Source organism: Protopterus annectens, chromosome 7.part0 (genome assembly GCF_019279795.1).
Source record: "Protopterus annectens isolate FY-2018-M chromosome 7.part0, PAN1.0, whole genome shotgun sequence".
Taxonomy (NCBI): Eukaryota; Metazoa; Chordata; order Ceratodontiformes; family Protopteridae; genus Protopterus; species Protopterus annectens.
In genome coordinates, this window is record NC_056739.1 from 1,683,783,572 (window position 1) to 1,683,804,538 (window position 20,967).

Genomic DNA, 20,967 nt, shown 5'->3' on the forward strand with positions numbered 1-20,967 from the left:
CAAAATGTCATGATTGCTTCATAAGTAGTTTTTGCCTACTTATTTTATGGTGTTTCCACTGACCTTGCACTGCATTAATCAGGTAATTGGCCAAAAAAAGCAATTGCTAGAAAATGGAAATCAAAGTCTAAACCAACTTTACTAGAAGTAGTGAGTATATAACAGAGATAAAGCAACTGGAATTAGAGTCTTTAGTAAAGGGAAGGATCAAACTACATTGGAAAAATTGGAATTGTGAGAACATTATGTGCAGAGGAGGAATGAGGTTTAAAAGAAGGCAGGATTTGAATGAGCTGTGTAATATTTAATTGACAGTGACTGGATATATTATAAGTAATGTATAATGTTTGCAACTAAAACTGTATTAATATGGTTTGATTTTCATTTATACAAATGAAAGATTGCCTGTGCCATACATGATAATTTAATAATGATGTTTATTTTTTTTTTTGTTAAAAAAAAAACTGTTAAGATATGAGGGATGAGATAAAAATGGTGATGCGCAATCAGTCTTCAGGAAAGTCTCCAGGAACAGATGGTATTCCTGTGGAAGTTTGGAAGTTAGGAGAAAAGAAAGTTATAAAGATCCAGAAGATTTTGTTTAACATTATTTTAAAAGGAGGGGAAGCACCAACATCTTGGAAGAAAGTTGTGATTGCTGTATTACCTAAGGATGGTGAATACTCATCAGAGCCATTTCAATTTTAAACCATGATTATAAAGTGTTTGTCTGTGCCAGCAAATTGATAGGTATGTATCAATGTGGTTTGTATTTTTTGGAGGGGAGGCAAACATTTTACATTAATTGTACAATGGTGATGTGAGGGAAGCCAAATGTAAGAAAATACAGCTGTTGGGTGGGTCTTGATGCAGAGAAAGCAGTAAGCTGGGATTTTGAGTAGAGCAGTGGAAGCATTTGCATTCCGTGATGCAATAATAAAGTTAATTAGGAGGATATATGAAGGATTGAAGGCAAGAATTAAAGGGGAGGGCTCCTTTATAGGTATTTGAACAAAGGAACCAGGGAGCAGTGTCCTGTTTCCCCTTTGTTGTTTGCTGTATATTTAGAGCCATTGGCAAAGAAAATATGGGACTCAAAATGCAATGATATAATTGGTATGGTAATCAAGAAAAGTTGGCTTTATTTGCAGATATTTGTATCTGATAAATCCATAAAAGGATAGCTGTGTTGCAGAACATTTTGAGACTGTTTCATTTCTTTTTGGGATATAAAATTAATGACGATAAAACAAAGGCTGTAGCCATAAGTTATGTACCTGCATACAAATTGGTTCAGCAGTGCTCATATTTATGGGGACACACTAAGATGACATAGTTAGGAGTATGGATTAAAAAGGGCTCTCTAATGGCAGCTAAGGATATGTGGGAAAAGACTAAATAAAAACTGAGAAACTGGAAGCTCTTGTTTATGGATATGGAGAGTAAAATGTAAGCAGTGAAAATGTTTTTTTCCCCTTTAATTTTATATATGGGTCAGGCGTATTTTATCAACTAGAGGATAAGCTGTGGACAATAATAGAGATAATAAAGAGTTGAAGGAATTTGTATGTGAGGGGGAAAAGGGCAAGAGTCAAGTGGGATAATTTGATCCTTCTAAAAGTGCAAGGTGGATTATGATTACCTGATTTGAAGGGATATTTTAGAGCTCCACAGTTAAGGCTCATAGACGTAACACAAACAGAAGGCTATAATTCAAAATGGAAAGGGATGATGGTGGCATGTGTGGGGGGGCGTCATGAAACAGGAGGATTTGGGGTGCAGATCTTTAAGGAGAGTGGTAACATACAGAATATTATATTCATAAAGAAGCAGAAAGTATTCTAAGAACTCGGCCAACAAGTAAATGGAGAAAGGAGATTTTTGATAGTAAGGATATGGCTGCAAGTAGGGATACAGAAAGTAGCCAAGAGGGACCACAATTTACTAGAGAAAACTGGCAAAGGAACCAAGGTATTGAGAGCAAATAACTAGAGAGGAAAAGGTAATACAGCAGATTGAAGCCAAGACAACATTTGCACTGCAGGATGGAGACTGTCTTCCCTAACAGAGATTGATCTCAGAGTACAGGCAAGAGAAAGAGATAGGACAATCTTAAGTGAAAGACCTGCTCTGGTGGGGTTTTTAGTTGAATCTAGAACAGAAGCTGCTGTTAAAGTGATAACAAGCAGGGCTTATAAAATACTGTATGATAAGTATAAGAATCACTCAGATGAGATTAGAAAAGATTGGAAGAGTAGCAGTGTACAGGAGAACAATTGGAAGATATACGTATGGCTCCCAATTATGCAACAAAGTCTAGAACGTTAATGTTAGCATAGATGTTTTTATAGCCCAGTCAGTGTCAAAATAATTTTCCTCAGGAAGACATGTCAGAGGTGTGATGTGAAAGAAAAGGGGTAACTGGAAACGTGTTTTGGAAGTGTAATGGGTTGGCAGATTTTAAAAACTCCTGAGGATTACTCTGTCAGAAATATTGAGTGAGTAAGTGGCTTTAACTGAGGATATGAATTGCCTAGACATAGTGAAATCTTATTGAAAGTAATTCTGTTGACTACCAAAAACACAATCATTAGAAAATGGAAATCAAAGTCTAAACCAACTGTATGTAAAGTATTGAATGTTAAAAAAACAGATTAAAAAACTGGAAGCGGGATACTTAAAAAAGGGAAGGAACAAATTACATAGAAATAAATTGAAATTGTGGGTACAGTACATGCTGCAATAATGTTCAGGAGAAAGAGAAGTGACATTTAAGGGAAGGCAGGAATTCAGCAATTTATATAATGCTGGACTGATGAGAATTACAAAGAAAGAAAAGAAATGTGGTATTTAATGTATGTAAATGGAAAACATTGTTAATATTCGTTTCTTTTCTGTTAAGGTATGTTTGCCTATGTCTTAAGTGATAATTTAGTAAAGGTGTTAGAAACCCTTTAACCATTGGCCCATTTTGGTTTTAAACTCATTTCATGTAATGGATCTAACTTCCACTGTTATTGCACAGGAAGGTCAAAATACTAGGAAAAAGTAGCCTGTAGAAGGGAATGATCTAAAAGAGGCACTAGTTCAATAGAAATATACCTAACTCTCCATAAAGTCTTTCTGCTGAGAAACCACACATCAGTTCTGATAGTCATTCCCAGTAAAGGGGGCACAACAGGTATCTCTTGTGTCTAGATTTTACATCCTCCATACATCATCAACATCTAATTCTTCTAATGTGAAATGCAACAAACAAGCCACTTTGGATTGCCCTACAACTGTTACAGAAATCCTGTCAAAATCTGGGTCCATAGCCGCAATAAAATCACCTCCAATAAGTGCTACAGTTAGGGACACTACCTCTGTCTGGGCCATGCCAAACCCGAGAAATGGGACCACTGTCATCCTCATTGGGGACAAGAGTTGCTTGAAGCAGAAATATGTACCATCTACCCTGTTTGCCTTGGGGAAATCTAGACACTGCCCAACCTAAAGATTTAGGCAAGTGAACTGCCTTCCAGTGTTTGGATGTGGTCGCACTACTGTCATATCTGAGACTAGGCCCTCTGGCCATAAACTTTGAAGTAGACTTCTTAATTTTAACCTCTTGCAATAGTACAATCATTGTTGAGAATGTCTGTAAAAACCTTAATGTTGCTATAACTTTCAAAGGGGATCAGAAAGTGTTTCATTAGCCAGATTCAGAGGTCTAATGCTAAAATGAGAGTCTAGAGTGCAGGACAGAACTTTTTAGTAAAGGAAATGTCCTTTGATTTTCATACTGACTAGTAGAGTGTGAAAGCAGAGAAACAGCTGGTGAGATATAGCTATAATCTTAGAGTTTTACCTTTAATTAGTTAGCAGTAAAGGGCATATGGAGGTAAATTTACCAAATGATTGTCTCCGTTTGAGCACTGCTGTGGGATGTATCTAAACCCATGTGAGTGAAGTAAGGTGCTGGGTTTGTATCTTGTACAAGGTATTTAATTCACTGATCACCATTATTTAAAACACAGGAATAGTTTGTGAGGTAGTGGAATCGGAATTCTTTGCCCTTGAAACAGGTTTTCTGCAGTTTTTTGTTCATGCCGACATGGTAGGTACAGGAAAATGGTAAATGAAGCAGCCGAGCTGCTGCACTAAGAATGGCTTTGTAGTCAGTGATTCAGAAAACAAGGATGTGCTTGAAACCATCATGAGTATTCATTGAGAGCCCTCAGTTAATTTGGATTAAGCTCTACCTTCACTGACCATGCTGTTGCCCGCTGTGGCTTGACATTTTACTTGCATTAGGAGAGGGAGTGTAGCAGCTGGCAAGTTTTGGCATATAGCCAGGAAAGTAAAAACATTCATAGACTTAAACAAAACAAAAAGAAAAGAAAATGATTGTATGCAGAGCAACTATTACTGCATGGTACGATTACAGCATCTACTTGGAGCTGGACATCATGCATTTTGAGCCCAAAAATAAAGTGATCGCTGAGAACCTTGGCATTCAGCAATACATTACAGGTGTAATTCAGCACTGCATTAATCACTTTCTGAATCAGAAGTCTGGGCCTTAGATGGTGCTAAGTAGAGACAGTTTACATTGATTATTGCAGTCAGTTATTTAATTTGTGCTTAATTGCAACTATAATTTGTGATTGAAGCGTAAATTCAGCCCTGGATACCTGAAACTGACAGGATTGTGCATATGTTGTGCTTCTACAAAAGTTCGTTACAGCAGAATATTACTGAGATGTAATTTTCCTTGTGCTACTTTTCTAGCAGTATCTACATGCACTATCTGATGTGGTGGTTATAACACTTTCAGACTGAAATGCTTCAGACATTGCCTCAAAATGTTATAACCATCACAACAGTCTTAAGTGATTAAGTAGTAGGCAAACCATTTAGACTTTGCAGTAGTCCTTAATGACACTTGGAATCACAACCAAAAGTTCTGAGGTGGATCTTTCGTTATAAGAAATCTTACAGGAGTATTGAAGTTTGGCTGCTTATGAACACATTATAAATTGTTTGACACCGTAAAGCCAGTTAATGTTCAGAATTTACACAGACCATAGCATAATATAGTATTGAGACAAGAAGATCGTAGTTTGTGGCACGTGAAGAGGGAGGGATGCTATAGTATTTATATTCAGGATTCATAAATGTAAGGAATTGCACAGGGATAGTATATAATGCACTAGAGCCCTGCACAGTTATGTGACCTAATGTACACCACAGGTATGTAAATCATTGTCCCTGGCCATGTCCACAAATAATACTACCACACTAGGTAAATCTGACGGGTTTGCAGGTCTGTACTGACTTTGTACAGAAGCACCTCCATTTACCTGAAAATTTGATATGTTGCTGAGTCCGGTATTTGTGTCAAGAAGAGGGAAGAATTTAAAAGAATATTTTTATAGAAATACATTTTTGGAAGAGAATAAGGAAGTGTTTCAATGTGGGAGTTATAAGTTTTGTAGTTGGTTTTTGAAGGTGATGAAGTAAAGATAGAAGCAAGGAATTTTGTTATAAAGTTAAAAATGCAAATATAACTAGGTCGAGATTTGTAGTTTATGTTGCCCTATGTGGGCTATGTGGCAGAACAGCTAGAGAGAATGTTTGAGCATTTGAGAGCTGTAGCTAATAAACACAACACACAAGTAATGGTTTATACAAGCATGTTATGCAAAAACACAATAACAGGTAGTTATGTAAATTTCAGGTTCTGTGTAATAGATCAAGTATTTAATTATAGTGAGAGGTTAGAGGCGGAAGATGAACTAGATGGGAAGGCATTATTGTTAGCAGATAAGGTTAAATGCATGTAGTTCTCCTGGTATGAATGAAAGGGAAAATAAAGTGGTCTTGAAACAGAGCATGTTAAATTATTGATTTTTGTAAAATCATGTGACCTTTTGTAAGGTCATGTGATTATAGGAGAATGTATTTAAATAGTTTTTAGTATGGATGTGACTTGGTCTGATGAAGTTCCATGGAATGGGATGAAAACACTTGCCAGTGACTGTATTGTATTAGTTATTTTATTGTTTATCATTTATTAAAGTTGCTTTTAGTAGGTTATCATATAATCTGAAGTAGTTAACTTCATTTTATCTGCAAACTGAGGGTATACGGATCCATATCGGATCTGAGCCGGCAACTTTTTTTTCTAGCATCTGCTCCAAGTTCTGAGCTCCTCCCCTTACCCATAATGCCCTACCATCTCCTATCTTCCCTCACATCTCGTTTTCCATGCCAGTAGTGTGCATCGTGGTCTCCTTTGCTCTGAGCTCAGGGATAGTAAGTGGTATTATTACTTGTATCTAGTGTGTGTTTGAGTGAATTTTTTCCCTTCCTCCCCTTGTTTAGTGTATCGTTTGTTCTTCGGTTTAAAAAAAAAAAAAAGTTTTGCAAACTTGGTAAAGTAGTTATTAGGCCTGCCCTTCCACTACCTGTGTTTGTGTGTGTTTTTTTTCTGATAGGTAGTGTTTTTTTTTTTTTACTTTTAGGGGCAGAACTATGGCTGATCAGCCGAAGCATGTTTTCAAGAAATGTACAGTGTGTGGCCATAAGCTCTCTCCAGCTGATGGTCACACTCTGTGTGTGATTTGCTTGGGAGTGGCACATTTGTCCACACAGTGTGCTATCTGCATCGGGTTCAATCCGAGGGCCCTTAGGGATCGGAAGGCCAAGTTAGTAGCCAAAGGCCTTCTCCCATGCTGGAATCTGCCTTGGCCTCTGTGTCTAGTGTTCAACATCCCACCCAAACAGGGACTCAACTCCCTCTTCTGGTGATGGGTCTACTAAAGACAGATCTACAGTCAGCGTGGCTGACAAGGAAAAAGATAAAGATAGGCACTGAGAGGATAGGGAGAAGAGAAAGGACAGACATCACAAGAGATCCCCGGACAGGGAGCTCTTTCTTAGTCCCCCTTCTAAGGCCATGAAGTCTGTTTCCCCACAGCTCCAATCTCCTCGTTTCTCACCGGAGCCATTGGAACATTCAGACCTGAGGCTTTCCTCCCCATTGCACAGACCAGCCAGATCCAAGTCGGTGGCCTCTTCGAGGTCGACTTGGAGCTTATCGGACATAGACATGAACAGAATGATGTGGAGATTCATTCAGACCCAAATACAGATGGGAGTCTTGCCAGGCCCCTCTCCCTCTGGAGGGGGGACATCCATGCCTTTTTTTCCGCCCCCATCTCTCCTTCCCCGATCCGTGCTTCGGCATTGGGGCTCTTAGATCTGAGGATTTTTGCAGCTGGTAGCTCGGCGCCGACTGTTCCTCCAACCTCGACTCCGGCTGTTACCTTGAGTTGCTCGGATCTGACTTGTTCGGATCTGAGTGACTCTCGGAGCCACAGACAGGGAGTCAGACCCAAGGGAAAGGCTTCTTTGGCTCTGACCTTTTCGGATCCAATCCATTCCCTCGAACCTCAGGCTACCCTGGCTTTGGCTCCGGTCCCCGCTTCGGATCTGGGGTGGGCGCCTTCCTTACTGGGTGCTAAGGAGGTCTGCTCAACCTCGGCCTTTGAAGTGGTGGAGAGGGTTCTCTCCCAGGGATTGAGACCCCAGCCCATCCCCTCGGATACCACCAGGCCCCCCTGGATTTGGCGACGACTCCATCCTGTCTCAGGGACAGCCCATGCCAGAGGATCTGCAGGTTAATTTCCCTGAGAAAACCCCTGCGGCTCATGAATCCCCTTCTGAGAGTCCCACTGAAGAGGGTCACCGTAATTGCAAGTGCAAAAGGAGGCACTTGGACACCCCCAAGTCCCTCACTACTGACACTGACTTAGATGAAGGAGAAGGTACCCCCAGGTCACCTCCCGAAGACGTCTCCTTCGGAGTAATTATGGAGATCCTCCGCCAGAGAGGAGGTTGATTAGCCCCAAAACCTTCTGGGGATGATTTAGTGTTCCTGGAGGCCTTTGGCATGGGCCCATCTACTTCCTGGGTGTCCCCGCCAGTGGACCCCTTGGTGGACCTCACCACCACAAGGGCATCGAAGGAGGCTAACACCATAGAACCCATCCCCAAATGCCCTGACAAGATTTTGTCTCCCCCCTTCCGACAGACAACCTTGGTCAAAAGGAGCTCCAGTTGATGCTATGTTGGTTGCAGTGGCCACAAAGAAGGAACAAGCACAGGAGAGTTCCTCAGTTCACCCACCCGACAAGGAGTCCAGGTCGGCGGATAGGTTTGGGAAGCGCGTCTATTCCTCAGCAACCTTTTCAATCCGTGTGCTGAATTATTTGGCACATGTGATCCAGCTTCAGTGATACCTTGCTTTGGAATTCGCTGAGTCACCCCCAGAGTCTTTATCGCCGCAGAATAGACAGTTGTTCTCGGTGAAAATGTCTACTCTGAAGTCAGTCTCAAACACATCAATGCAACTCCTTCCCCATGCTATGGAAGGAGCAGCTAGGGCAGCTGGGACAGGCATAGCCATGAGGTGTCATGCCTGGCTCAGGTTGTGTCAGTTTGCAGACCGTTTTCAAGGCATCGTTTATCAACACTCCCTATGACGGTTCTTCCCTGTTTGGGGAGACAGTACGTGACACACTTTTCCAGAGCGAAAAGGACGGGAAGACTTAGTCTGCCTTCGGGATACACTTCTCTAACCCTCAGCGGTCCTTCTCTAGGAATCAGAGGGCAGAAGAAGATGTGGTTCTGAAAATCTCAGTTTTCCCGGGATTCTCAGGACATCTATTCCCCCAGAGGCAGAGGGGGACAGGATCGATGCCGACCCAGAGGTAGAGGGGGTCCCAGGAATTTTGGGTCTATGGAACCTTTTTCTGATAGACCCAGTCAGCAGCCCTGAGGGGTTGCCCAACTGTCCTACTCTGGAGGCAGTCGGGGGAAGATTGTCCTTACACCCAGTGGCATGGGAGTCCATTACGACAGATCGCTGGGTGTTACAGATAATATCCAGAGGTTACTCGATCCCATTCATTGCCCCTCCAAATATTCCAAAACACCTCCCGGATGTTCCACCCCCTCACAGGGAGGCCGCAGCTTTGCTGGTTTCAAAGCTGCTTCTCAAATGAGCCATCGAACAGGTCTCCCCCGATCAGTCTGGATCAGGAGTCTACTCAAAGTTCTTTACTACCACATCAAAATACACAGAAGCTCCAGGAGGTTTCTGCGCTTCTGGCTGGGAGCCAGTCATTTTCAGTTCAGAGCCCTACCCTTTGGTCTCACCACAGCCCCCAGGGTGCTCACCAAGGTAGTGGCAGTTGTAGCAGCTTACCTGAGGCTTCAGGGTATTCAGGTGTTTCCATACCTGGACGACTGGCTCTTCGCTGCTACCAACAAGCATCACCTGTGTCTGGCCTGGGATTACTTCATTCAGTTGGCAAATCTACTGGGAATTAGTCAATGTTCAGAAATCCCAATTGCGACCAGTACAAGTTCTAGACTTCATTGGGGCAAGGCTAGACACTTTGCAGATGAAGGTATTCTTAACTCCAGACAGGATCTCATACCTCAGGTGCCACATAGCTCAGATAGCGAACTCCAAGTCTCCAAAGGCGAGCGAGGTTCTCCAGGCTGTGGGCTCCATGGCTGCCGCCATATAGATTCTCCCTTGTGCGCGCCTTCGCATGCGGGTTCATCAATGGACTCTGGCTGTTCAGTGGTCTTGGCTAGACCTGCCCATGGAATTTCCGATCAAGATCAGTCACGTCTGCAGGACATCTCTTCTTTGGTGGTTAAGTTCACCGGAGATATCAGAAGGATGCCTCTTTGCGTTATCTCCAGTCCAGGCCACAGTGACCACGAACGCCTCCCAACTCGGGTGGGTGGAACACTGTTTGGGAAGGACAGTCCAAGGCACGTGGTCCCAGTCAAAGACCAAGTTGCACGTAAATGTTCTAGAGATGAGGGCAGTGCTTTTATTGTTGGAAGCCTTTCACACTGTCCTCCCTCTCGGATTGATTGCAGTTCAGTCAGACAACATGTCGATTGTCTGGTATATCAACAAGCAGGGGGGAACCAGATCCTACCCCCTATGTCGCGAGGCCATGAGAGTGTGGGAATGGGCAATCTCCACCGGTCAGTTTTTGATTGCAACGCACATCCCGGGGTGCTCCAACATTTTAGCGGACAGATTGAGTCGGGCCATTCTGATGCCGTACAAGTGGTCTCTGAAACAGTCAGTAGTGGAGGAGATCTTCCTTGCATGGGGTCAGCCTTGCTGCGATCTCTTCACATCTCCATCCAATGTGAAGTGCAGTGAGTTCTTTGCTCTGATTTCCTCACCAGGGGAAGTCCCCAGAGATGCTCTAGCGCATGCTTGGCTCCCCTGGGCTTCTGTATGCTTATCCACCCTTGCCACTCATTCTGAAGTTTCTTCAGAAAGCTTGCCGACTGCGGTGCAAAGTGATCCTCATTGTCCCATTCTGGCCTCATTGGGTTTAGTTCCCATTCCTTTGGTCTCATTTCTTAGCTCCCTTGTGGGATCTGGATCCCTGCCCGGATCTAATCTCCCATCCGTCTGGGGCCCGTCCTCCCGATCAGGACAGTCTCAAGCTGACAGCCTGGTTGCTCCAGTTCCATTAATTGCCAGGACTCCCGGTCTTTCATCCCCAGTAAAATCCATTCTGGTGGCTTCTCTTATAGACTCCCCTAGGAAACTTTATTGCAGTAAATGGAAGCGTTTTTCCATTTGGTCCTCACAGAGAAAACTAGATCCCTTTACAGCCCCTATTCCAGCGGTGTTGGATTTCCTGTCTGGCATTTTTTCAGCAAGGCGCTAATTCCTCCACAGTTAAAGTACAATTGGCAGCCATTTCCAGTTTTCATGTTGGTGAAGACAACATTGCCTTAGCCTCCTCTAGGCTATGCAAGGCTTTTCTTAAAGGTACTTTTCTGTTACGTCCACCTGTCAAGGATTCAGTGCTCCTTGAGACCTTACCTTTGTTTTACAGGCATTGGTGGCTCCTCCTTTCGAACCTGCAGCTTCGGTAGACTTGAAATTTTTGTCCTGGAAGACTGCTTTCCTAGTCGCCATTACATCTGCTAGGAGGGTTTCTGAGCTTCAAGCTCTGTCTGCCTGCCATGCCTCCGTATTTGGTCTTCTACAAGGATAGGGTCTCTCTCCGTACTAATCCTTCCTTCTTACCCAAAGTGGCATCTGAAGCAAACATAAACCAGTCCATTAATCTGCCCATTTTCTTTCCTAACTTCCAAAATAAAGGTGAATACAAACTGCATTTGTTAGATGTTCATAGACAGCTTTGTTTTTATCTTCATAGAACGAAGTCTTTCCGCAAGACTGACCAATTGTTTCCTTTTCCAAAGCATTTATGTGAAAAGCTATTTCTAAAGTTTCTTTGGCCAGATGGATCACTATTTGTATTTCACATGCCTACAAAGCAAAAGGTTAATTTCCTCATGGTATTGTAAAGGCTCACTCCACCAGGTCCATGGGGACTTCTGCTGCTTTTTGGTCTAGGGTGCCTTTGGATGACATTTGTGCAGCAGCGACCTGGACCAGTTCACATACCTTCATTTCCCATTACAAATTAGATCTGATTTCTATGGGTAGAGCATCCTTTGGCTCTGCGGTGCTCAGGAATATCCTTCTATAAGGGCCTCCCAGGATTGGAGTAGCTGGGGACTCCTCAGGTTGCAGATAAAATGAAGTTAACTACTTCAGATAAAGAAGTTATGTACTCACCATAACGTTCCTTCTGAATAGTTATACTTCATTTTTCTGCAACATTCCCTCCCTCTGTCCCCCGGACCTTGTTCTGTTTTTTCAGGTTTAGTTCATTGGGCTGAGTTGCTTATGTTTTTAGTTGCAGCAAACTCGATCTGAGGGAAGATAGGAGATGGTATGGCATTGTGGGTAAGGGGAGGAGCTCAGAGCTTGGAGCAGATGCTAGAAAAATAGTTGCCGGCTCTGATCTGATACGGATCCATATACCCACAGGTTGCAGAAAAATGAAGTATAACTACTCAGATGGAACATTATGGTGAGTACATAACTTTTTTTTTTTTTTCCTTTTGTTTTTTTTTTTTTTTTTTTTTTTTCTTCTACGGTCCTGTTTGTTTTTGTTTTGTTTTTGTTTTTTGAGACTTGTATATAGATACCTTTGCAGGTTCATACTGACTTTGCACAGAAGTATCTCCATTTACCTGAAAATTTGATATGTTGCTGTGCATAACATGGCAGGGCAACACCATCAGTGGGTACACACATAAATTGCCTGAATGTCCATTTATAGAACAGTGTTACAGAGTTGCATATGGCACTATAGTTTCTGACAATGAAGCTAGTTACCGTAGACACTCTTGGCATTGGTCATAATAGTGGCATGTGATATGGACACAGCCTGCCAGCTGATGTTTCCCCAGGTCTAGATTCCCAACATTTTAGTTTACACAGATGTTCTTATGCTCTACAGTCACGGTCAACTAGAAAAAGGTATTTAATAATTGCACATGGCCGTGGCTGCAGACCCTTGCAGTATGTTGCACAGCAATCCAGTAAGGTAATAGACATTTATGATCCCATCAACCTGACTTTGTCACCTGCAGTGATCCACAGTATTACATTCAGAGGTGTATGCTTAGTCTTGCTTAATGAAGGGTAGATATTTTGTACTTTCCATATACATTGGGATCTGGTATTCTACTTTGCAACATGTTTTTCAGTGTGTTATGATTGCTTTTGCAAAGAACTAATGTAGTGAAAATACATTTTCTGGTTGTCAGTGCTGTTGGATTCTACTGTGTAATAACCGAGTCTGTGTTATGTACCCTACTTGAGGCATGGTCAGCTTTGGCAAACATAAGATGAAGCTTCCTGTGTTCTCTACTGCTTTGATTTCTACCTCTTAACCTCATTGTGCATGAAATATGGAAAAACTGAAAATAAAGGGGGTGACAAAGATCCACAGTCATGGACAGCTTTCAATTATTTCATTGATTAATACAAGGCTAGCTGCCTTGTGGGACATTTTATGACTAGTCAGTATAACTTTTGTTGCTTAAATTGACCTCTCTCGTTTGGTGTTAGATTGGCCCTACCCATCCCATGGTCAATGATTATAGATCACCCCAGTGAGAATAACTGGTACTATACCATAGATAATTTGAAGGGACCCATTCATGGGATCAAGCATTCAAGAACTGCCTCTGTCAGTTAATAGTATAGGGGACAGTAGTGGGGTAAATCTTCTACTACCCATCCGTAGATCCAAGTTGCGCTTGAATATGGACAGGGCTTTTTTTACTTAGATGGGGGAGAGTGATCCAGAGCAGCAGTATCCTCTGTAAGATGTATGTCTCTCCAAACGATTCTGTTAATGTTGCAGAAGAGGTTTAGGTGCCTAGATGGAGTATTTCTGATGCCATTTGACTTGCTGATGTGCAATAGGTCCCATCAGTATTGGGTCAGAAGATGCCTTGTATGCCAGACACAAGTCATCTTATAGCAGTCTGTAGGGATACCTTGTATAGTGACAGGACTTTGAGTTGGTCTGTGTAGGACATATTGTTTAGGCTTTGTATCCTTTTAGCAAGGTTTCTGTGTATTTCTCTTAGAAACTTAGAAAGTTACTAGAATAGCTCTTGTGTTAGCATGCATTTTCTGAAGGGATATAAAGTTTTTAAACTCAAACACCTGTCATTTACAAACTTCAGTCCTCAGTGGTTTGCCAGGAAATAACACATTTTATGAGGAAGAAGCTGAAATATGAGGGAAGATCCTTGGATTTATATCTGTATGTCCAGAACAGTAACACAAGTTGCCTTTCCTAATTGCATGACTTTTTGGACCATGTGCAAGAATACACTGTGTAATTCTCATGTACAATGGCTACACACTGTTTGTGAATCCAGTGGATCATCTTTTCCCAAAAGCAGTATGTCTTTGGAATAGTCTGGTATCATCTGCTTGACAAATGTTTTCTGATCAATCACTTAGAACTGTCCTGCTACTTTCAAATGTTTTTTGTAATAAAGTACTGCATAACAGTATATTTATTGTGTACTACTGCTGAAAGCTATTTCTGATCTCCCTTCATTCCTGTATTAATTAAAACTGAATGACACAACAAGATGTATTTCCGGCATTCTTAGAGTGTCCAGCACTTATTCTGCATGTATACATACCACTTGTATGTTTTGGCTAGTAATTGTTTAAGTAAGCTTCAGATAATTGTAAGGTATTTATTGTAAATTAAATTATTTTTTAAATGGTTTGTTCTTATTTATAAACTATGGATTATATAAAAGCATGTAATGCATTGGCAAATTCTGGAAACAGTTGAAGACATACTGCCAAGGTGCCAATTTGATGTGTTACTTTAATCAAAGTTGTTTTAAAGCTCTAATTCGGCTAGTGTGTGTATCTTAAATCCTCAGTAACACTGAATGTTAATCTTGGTATGACATTAGACTTCAGTTGCACTATCTTCATAGAACGGCAGTGGTAGCTTAAAGCACTTTAAAAATTAATTTACATTTTTTTTTTCTTTTTACTTCCTGTTTTGCAGAGAAAAAAGAAAATGCAATGTTTGTTCTGTCACGGCATGGAGGTCACTTGGGCTTCTTTGAGGGAGCTGTACTTTTTCCAGAACCTCTAACTTGGATGGATAAGCTGATTGTGGAGTATGTCAATGCCATTTGTCAATGGGAAAAAAACAAGCTACAGTGTATGAAGGCTGAGCAGACTAGCCCTAACGAGTGAAGTTTATGCACATGTATTCTCAATAGAAGGTGTCTCAGATCTTTATCTTCTGTGAATGTCTTTTACAGGAGTTTGACCACTGTAAGAGAGATGGATGTCTACTGTATTTTAATGAATGCTGATAGGGTTCAAGACAATCATAAACCTGAAAATATTATCAAGTACAGGATTTTTTATAGATTTTCCGTGGTAAAACTGTGATTTTTTTTTTTTTTACATTTACCAGGGAGGTAGTAATGAATCTTTCAAGTTACTTATAAATTAGTTATTTGCTTTAATGGTTTTTGGAACATTTTGAGTCTTGTTCCATGTACTTCCTGATCACATTAACCAAAACTAGCCACTCCAGTAATTGTACATTCAGATTTGTACTTTTTTGGCACTGTCCAGCAAATTCTTTAGGACCCATTCCAATTTATTTTGTTTTCTTTGAGAAGATTGTGTGGTAGGGCCTTGTTGAATGCTGTGGTCAATCTCAAATCATGATACATTTTCATTTCTGTGTACTAAGCATCTTCATATCATTCCTTGTTCAGGAGACTCTTCTTGCATTCACTTGACTCATGCACTGTTCACAGCAACTAGCACTTTATTCCTTTTGCCTTGATCTGGCTACCACTGGTAGTCAAAAAGTACTTTAGCCATGTACCTTGCATGATTATTATTATATTTTTTATTTCTTATGTCACGTGCTGTCTTATGTTATTATATTAGTTCAGACACGTGACTTTAAGAGCAATAATGAGTTAGAAAAGGTATATTTATTTGTAGGGTTTACCATATCAGCCACTTGTTTTGGGATCAAATGGATACATATTTTGCCTTGAGCCTTCAAAAATTCTGTTATAGTAAACTGTGATAAACATGCACTGTTGAGTTTATTGACAGAACACACAGCAAAATTATTATACCTTGTTGTGTACTGCCTTCTGACGGTTGTGTCCGTCACCTCTCTAATTATCAGATTGCATCAATGTGCACACAGTGTGCTGTCTTTAAATTTGATTCTTCTGTGTTCCAGCCAAAGATTTCTATAGGTTTGCAGAATTAGCAGGCCAAAATAAATGTAGCTACAAGAAGATGGGCATTTGTTTCACTGCCACAGCCATCACTATTTATTATTTGGTAGTCTTTCTCAGATACCGAGATTTATATTAAAATCGTTAGTCTGCTAATGTTTGGCAATATATTAATACATCTGATGGTTACCTAAATTTACCCCAACTGGGAAATTATGTCCAATAGCATGTGGCAGCTGGATTAGTCTCCTCTCCTATGTAATCTGAGGTGAATTCTAGGATTACAGTTAGAATACGCAAATGCTGCTTTCAGGTCTAGAGACCTATGTATTCCTACAGGATGGCTCATAAAAATTTCAACCCACTTAAACTGCTAGATTTGGTCAATTCTGAATCTTTTTTGAAATAGGGTAGGGAAACATTTTAAGAATTATCTAATAATCACTTATGTTTTACATTCCATAAGGATGAGCAAGACTGCAGGACCTGGATGTGTTGCCTTGCTGTGGTACCTCTGTCATGGTTGGCAGTGCATAGTGTGTGTGTGCACATTTTAACATGCTTACATAGTATGAAAGTAGTTAACATTCTAAGGACAAGTAGTGCATGCATGAAAAAGAGCATCTCAACCAAGTAACAACTCCCAAAAAGAAACAATTTGCGTTTGCTTGTCATTGTGAGGGAACAGGTCCTTACTGTGCTCACTAAAGCCAAAAACACAGCCTCCATGGGTCCCAACAACATTCCAGGATGCTTCTTAAACAGCTTAAAACAGAATCTGTCAGAGCTGCTAAAAGCCATATTTAACTACAGCCTTCAGGCGGGCTTTGTCACAGAGGAATAGAGAACTGCAAAAGTCATCCCTGTGCACAAAGGGGGAGGGCCCTAACTGACACAAAGAACTATAGAGCCCATAAGCTTGACTAATGTTATCTGCAAGGCCATGGAGAGAAATGTCATGGACCTGATCAGTAACGACATAGGAAATCTCCAAACACTGGACCAGGCCCAATTCGGCTTTATCAAAGGGAGGTCTTCCCTGCTCAATCTGGTGGACTTCTTCAAGAAAGTCACCAGGTGCATGGATGAGGGTAAAATGGTACACACTGCTTATATAGACCTGGCCAAAGCCTTCAGCACAATCCCCCACTCAGGGATCATAGGTAAACTTATTGAGTTAGGCATAAGCGCCTAATTGTTAGCTGGATAGCAAACTGGCTCACTAACAGTACACATGTTCAGATAGGTGAATCCACTTCTGATAAGAAACCTGTTGTTAGCGGTGTCCCACAGGGCTCAGTTTTGGGACCCCTCATGTTTGGTATATACTTCTCTGAAAAGCAAAAGGAAGACCACTGGCTCAGCCTTCAACAACAGTACAAAACCAAAGTTCTTTAGGAGCAAAGATCGTTGAAAATACTCCTTCACAAGACCCTTGTCAGCAAGAACAAATAAACCAGCATGTAGATGTTTAAGACTGGAACAAAACTTCTTTATTGACACAACGCAGCAAATCCAAGCGCTTTCGCCTGAGAATCTCAGGCTTTTTCAAGGTAAATTGACTGTGTGGCCATTCAATATATATAACACTCTTAATAGGCCAAACTCATTAATTAAATCATGAAGAATTAGTCAATTAAAAACAGTTGTTATTACCTTCAAATAAAATAGTTCGTGTTTTAAAGTGCTATAGTACTTGTAAAACCAGTATTCATTTAACATTCATAAAACCACGTAATTTAAAAAATGTGTGCATTTTAAAATGAAGTTATACTTCTGATGAGTAAACTTTACAAAAATAAAAGGATTTTTTATATAATAACATACTACATAGTGTTCACCCTTACAAAAAAATATTGCCAAAAGCGTGTTATTTTGTGAAAATGAATAATACAAATTATCTAAAGAATAATATATATAACCATCATGAGTCAGTCATCCAAAAGAATTAAATTGAATGTAATAGATAGAGACCTAGTCTTTATGAGGAAACGTGTAAATAAATACACCAGGACCAAACCCATTAAATATATGATGTTGGATATAAACATAAAGTTTTAAATTACAGTTTGTTCCTCCTCATTTTAAGTATACTCCTTAAACTAATACTGTCATTCATGCCTGGGTGCCTTGTGGCATCTAGTTTAAGTAAACTAGATGCCACAAGGCACCCGGGCATGAATGACAGTATTAGTTTAAGGAGTATACTTAAAATGAGGAGGAACAAACTGTAATTTAAAACTTTATGTTTATATCCAACATCATATATTTAATGGGTTTGGTCCTGGTGTATTTATTTACACGTTTCCTCATAAAGACTAGGTCTCTATCTATTACATTCAATTTAATTCTTTTGGATGACTGACTCATGATGGTTATATATATTATTCTGTAGATAATTTGTATTATTCATTTTCACAAAATAACACGCTTTTGGCAATATTTTTTTGTAAGGGTGAACACTATGTAGTATGTTATTATATAAAAAATCCTTTTATTTTTGTAAAGTTTACTCATCAGAAGTATAACTTCATTTTAAAATGCACACATTTTTTAAATTACGTGGTTTTATGAATGTTAAATGAATACTGGTTTTACAAGTACTATAGCACTTTAAAACACGAACTATTTTATTTGAAGGTAATAACAACTGTTTTTAATTGACTAATTCTTCATGATTTAATTAATGAGTTTGGCCTATTAAGAGTGTTATATATATTGAATGGCCACACAGTCAATTTACCTTGAAAAAGCCTGAGATTCTCAGGCGAAAGCGCTTGGATTTACTGTGTTGTGTCAATAAAGAAGTTTTGTTCCAGTCTTAAACATCTACATGCTGGTTTATTTGTTCTTGCTGACAAGGGTCTTGTGAAGGAGTATTTTCAACGATCTTTGCTCCTAAAGAACTTTGGTTTTGTACTGTTGTTGAAGGCTGAGCCAGTGGTCTTCCTTTTGCTTTTTATATACTTCTCTGAAGTGAAGGCAAGTTTTGGGAGCCTCTGGTTCACCAAGTTCATTGACAACCATAAGCTGGAAGCAATCAAACAATGTTGGCATCCTACAAACAGGCCTAAAAATGACTGGTACCAAAACCATGGTCCGAGACTAAATGCTAAAAAATGTGTAATCATACTCTTCAGTAAATCAGATATCCTTGCAAAGTATAATATTGATCACATACCCCTAAAAGTAAACCCAGTGGTGAGGGAACTAGGAACACAGAAAATAACCTAAACTTTGACCACCATGTATCTGTGGTAGTGAGGAAATTCTTCTCTGTGGCTCAACTGATAAGTAAAGGTGTGGCATCAAGTTCACAGGAAATCATAGTACCATTGTACTTGCCCTCATCAGGCCCATAATTGGGTATAATGCTCACCTATGCATGTAATTAACCAGACACTTACACCAGTTGGAGCAGCCCATTAGGTTTCTCACTAAAAACATACAGAGCTTAAGACAACTATCATAGGCGTACCAACTAAAGGCCCTTGTGCCTTTACTCCTCATATAGTTTATTGAGAGGTGACTTATGCCTGACCTACAAGTCATTTTCTGATCAAGCCCTAATGAAAGTGTTACATTATTTGAGGGTTATGTGTTCCATGGATGTGAATCCTGTTTGTGACTCTAGCAAAACTTGCTGGAGAGACATATCCTTATCCCAAAGGCTACCTCATCTATGGACTAAACTTCCCATCTTCTTAAAACAAAGCCCGTTCCTGACCCTCTTTGGATGAATGGATGGAAAACAATGAATTCAGCTGTTCATGTCTGTTGTGGACAGATTCAATCTATAAAATGACTCAGGGATCCAACACCCTAAGACCCACTACCATGATACTAACCCATCCCATATCTGAGGAATTAAGATATAATGTGATATCCTGGGTGTTATTGACTCGGCTTGTCAAGGCTTTTGTGCCATTAGCCTAGTAATCACCTATGCATCTATGAACCTCTGAAGACTGACTAATATAGAAAGGGCAAAACAGACTGCATCTGTAAACAAAATGAAGTGTCTACTTCTCCTCTAAACAACTGACCGGAATCTAGAATTGCTTTATAACATACTTGGTCCTTATTCTCATCATCTTTATCAAAATATTTATAAAAAGTAAAATATACATTTCACATCATCAGATTGGATTTCTTGTACATTTCTGGTTAGTACCATTTTAAAGATGATTTGGGCTAACCGACTTTACATTTCTAAACTTTCCGTACTCATTTATAGACAAAAGAGAACATTGCCCAAGATTTTAATACATCTCTTTTTAGACAGAAACGAGAGCAGTCTGTGTGCGAAGTGTTATTAAGATATTAAGTTTGTTTCCCTCATTATGTGCACTAATTTCTTTGTGCTACCACCTAATTTTGTTTTGTCCTCCCTTTGCCCCTTATCCTTTAAACATCCAGTACCATGATATGTGGCTTCCCTCACTGTTCATCTTAACTGTGTCAAGGTCACATGTGAGAAGCAGCTTTTGTATAATGTGATTGCAGTCATGTTGTTGCAACCCCACAGTGTCCTTGGCAGATATGTTGAGATGGGGACCATATATCACCTTGTTCATCTTGTAAAATATATTTACTTGTGTACATTTTCACCTGAGTTAAAAAGGCTTACAGCTGTTTTAATAATCATTTAATGCTGCAAGGCATTCTATTTTGTGCTCTGGTTCATGGCTAAAATGTTCTGTTCCACAGTTTTTTTTTGGGGGAGTTCCATTTTATATTTGTCCCGGTCCCCTTCAATAAACACATCACGCCAAATGACATTTGATGACCTTTATTAAAACTTCCATAACATAGCTTTGTTCACCTGCTGTATTATTTACAACTCTAACATATCATTGATTCTAAACGCAGCATAAACATCCTTGTAATGTTAATCAGGGCAGCGTACCTACTCACCCTGCTCAGTAAGCAGGGTCCATACCTCTGCTCATTTACTTATGAAGCAGCTTCCCTTCTCACTTTATACACCATTCATTGAATTACCATCCACCAAATAAGCAGCATCCTTACCTCAGCTTACTCATCCATTCAGCAAGCTTCCTCCAGCTGCTCATTTTCCTTTCCCTAGGTCCTATAAATGAACATCCAGACACCAGAGGGGGGAACAGAAGAGGGCAAGCCTGTCTCTCTACTCTGCCAACGAGCCTGACCAGGCTGTTCCCCCTCCCTTCTACCCAAAATTGTTCAACCAGCTACCTCCCATAAAGTGAAAGGTTAAGCCAA

General features: G+C 40.3%; 1 protein-coding gene across 1 annotated transcript in view; it reads left to right on the forward strand.

Moving 5' to 3' along the window:
- Positions 1-17,089, forward strand: part of ABHD2 (abhydrolase domain containing 2, acylglycerol lipase) — a 1,158,770-nt gene extending 1,141,681 nt beyond the window's left edge. The window contains 1 exon segment of the mRNA XM_044078196.1: positions 14,511-17,089. Coding sequence (XP_043934131.1) covers positions 14,511-14,704 — 194 coding nt within the window. The 3' untranslated portion in view covers positions 14,705-17,089.
- Positions 17,090-20,967: the final 3,878 nt, after the last annotated feature.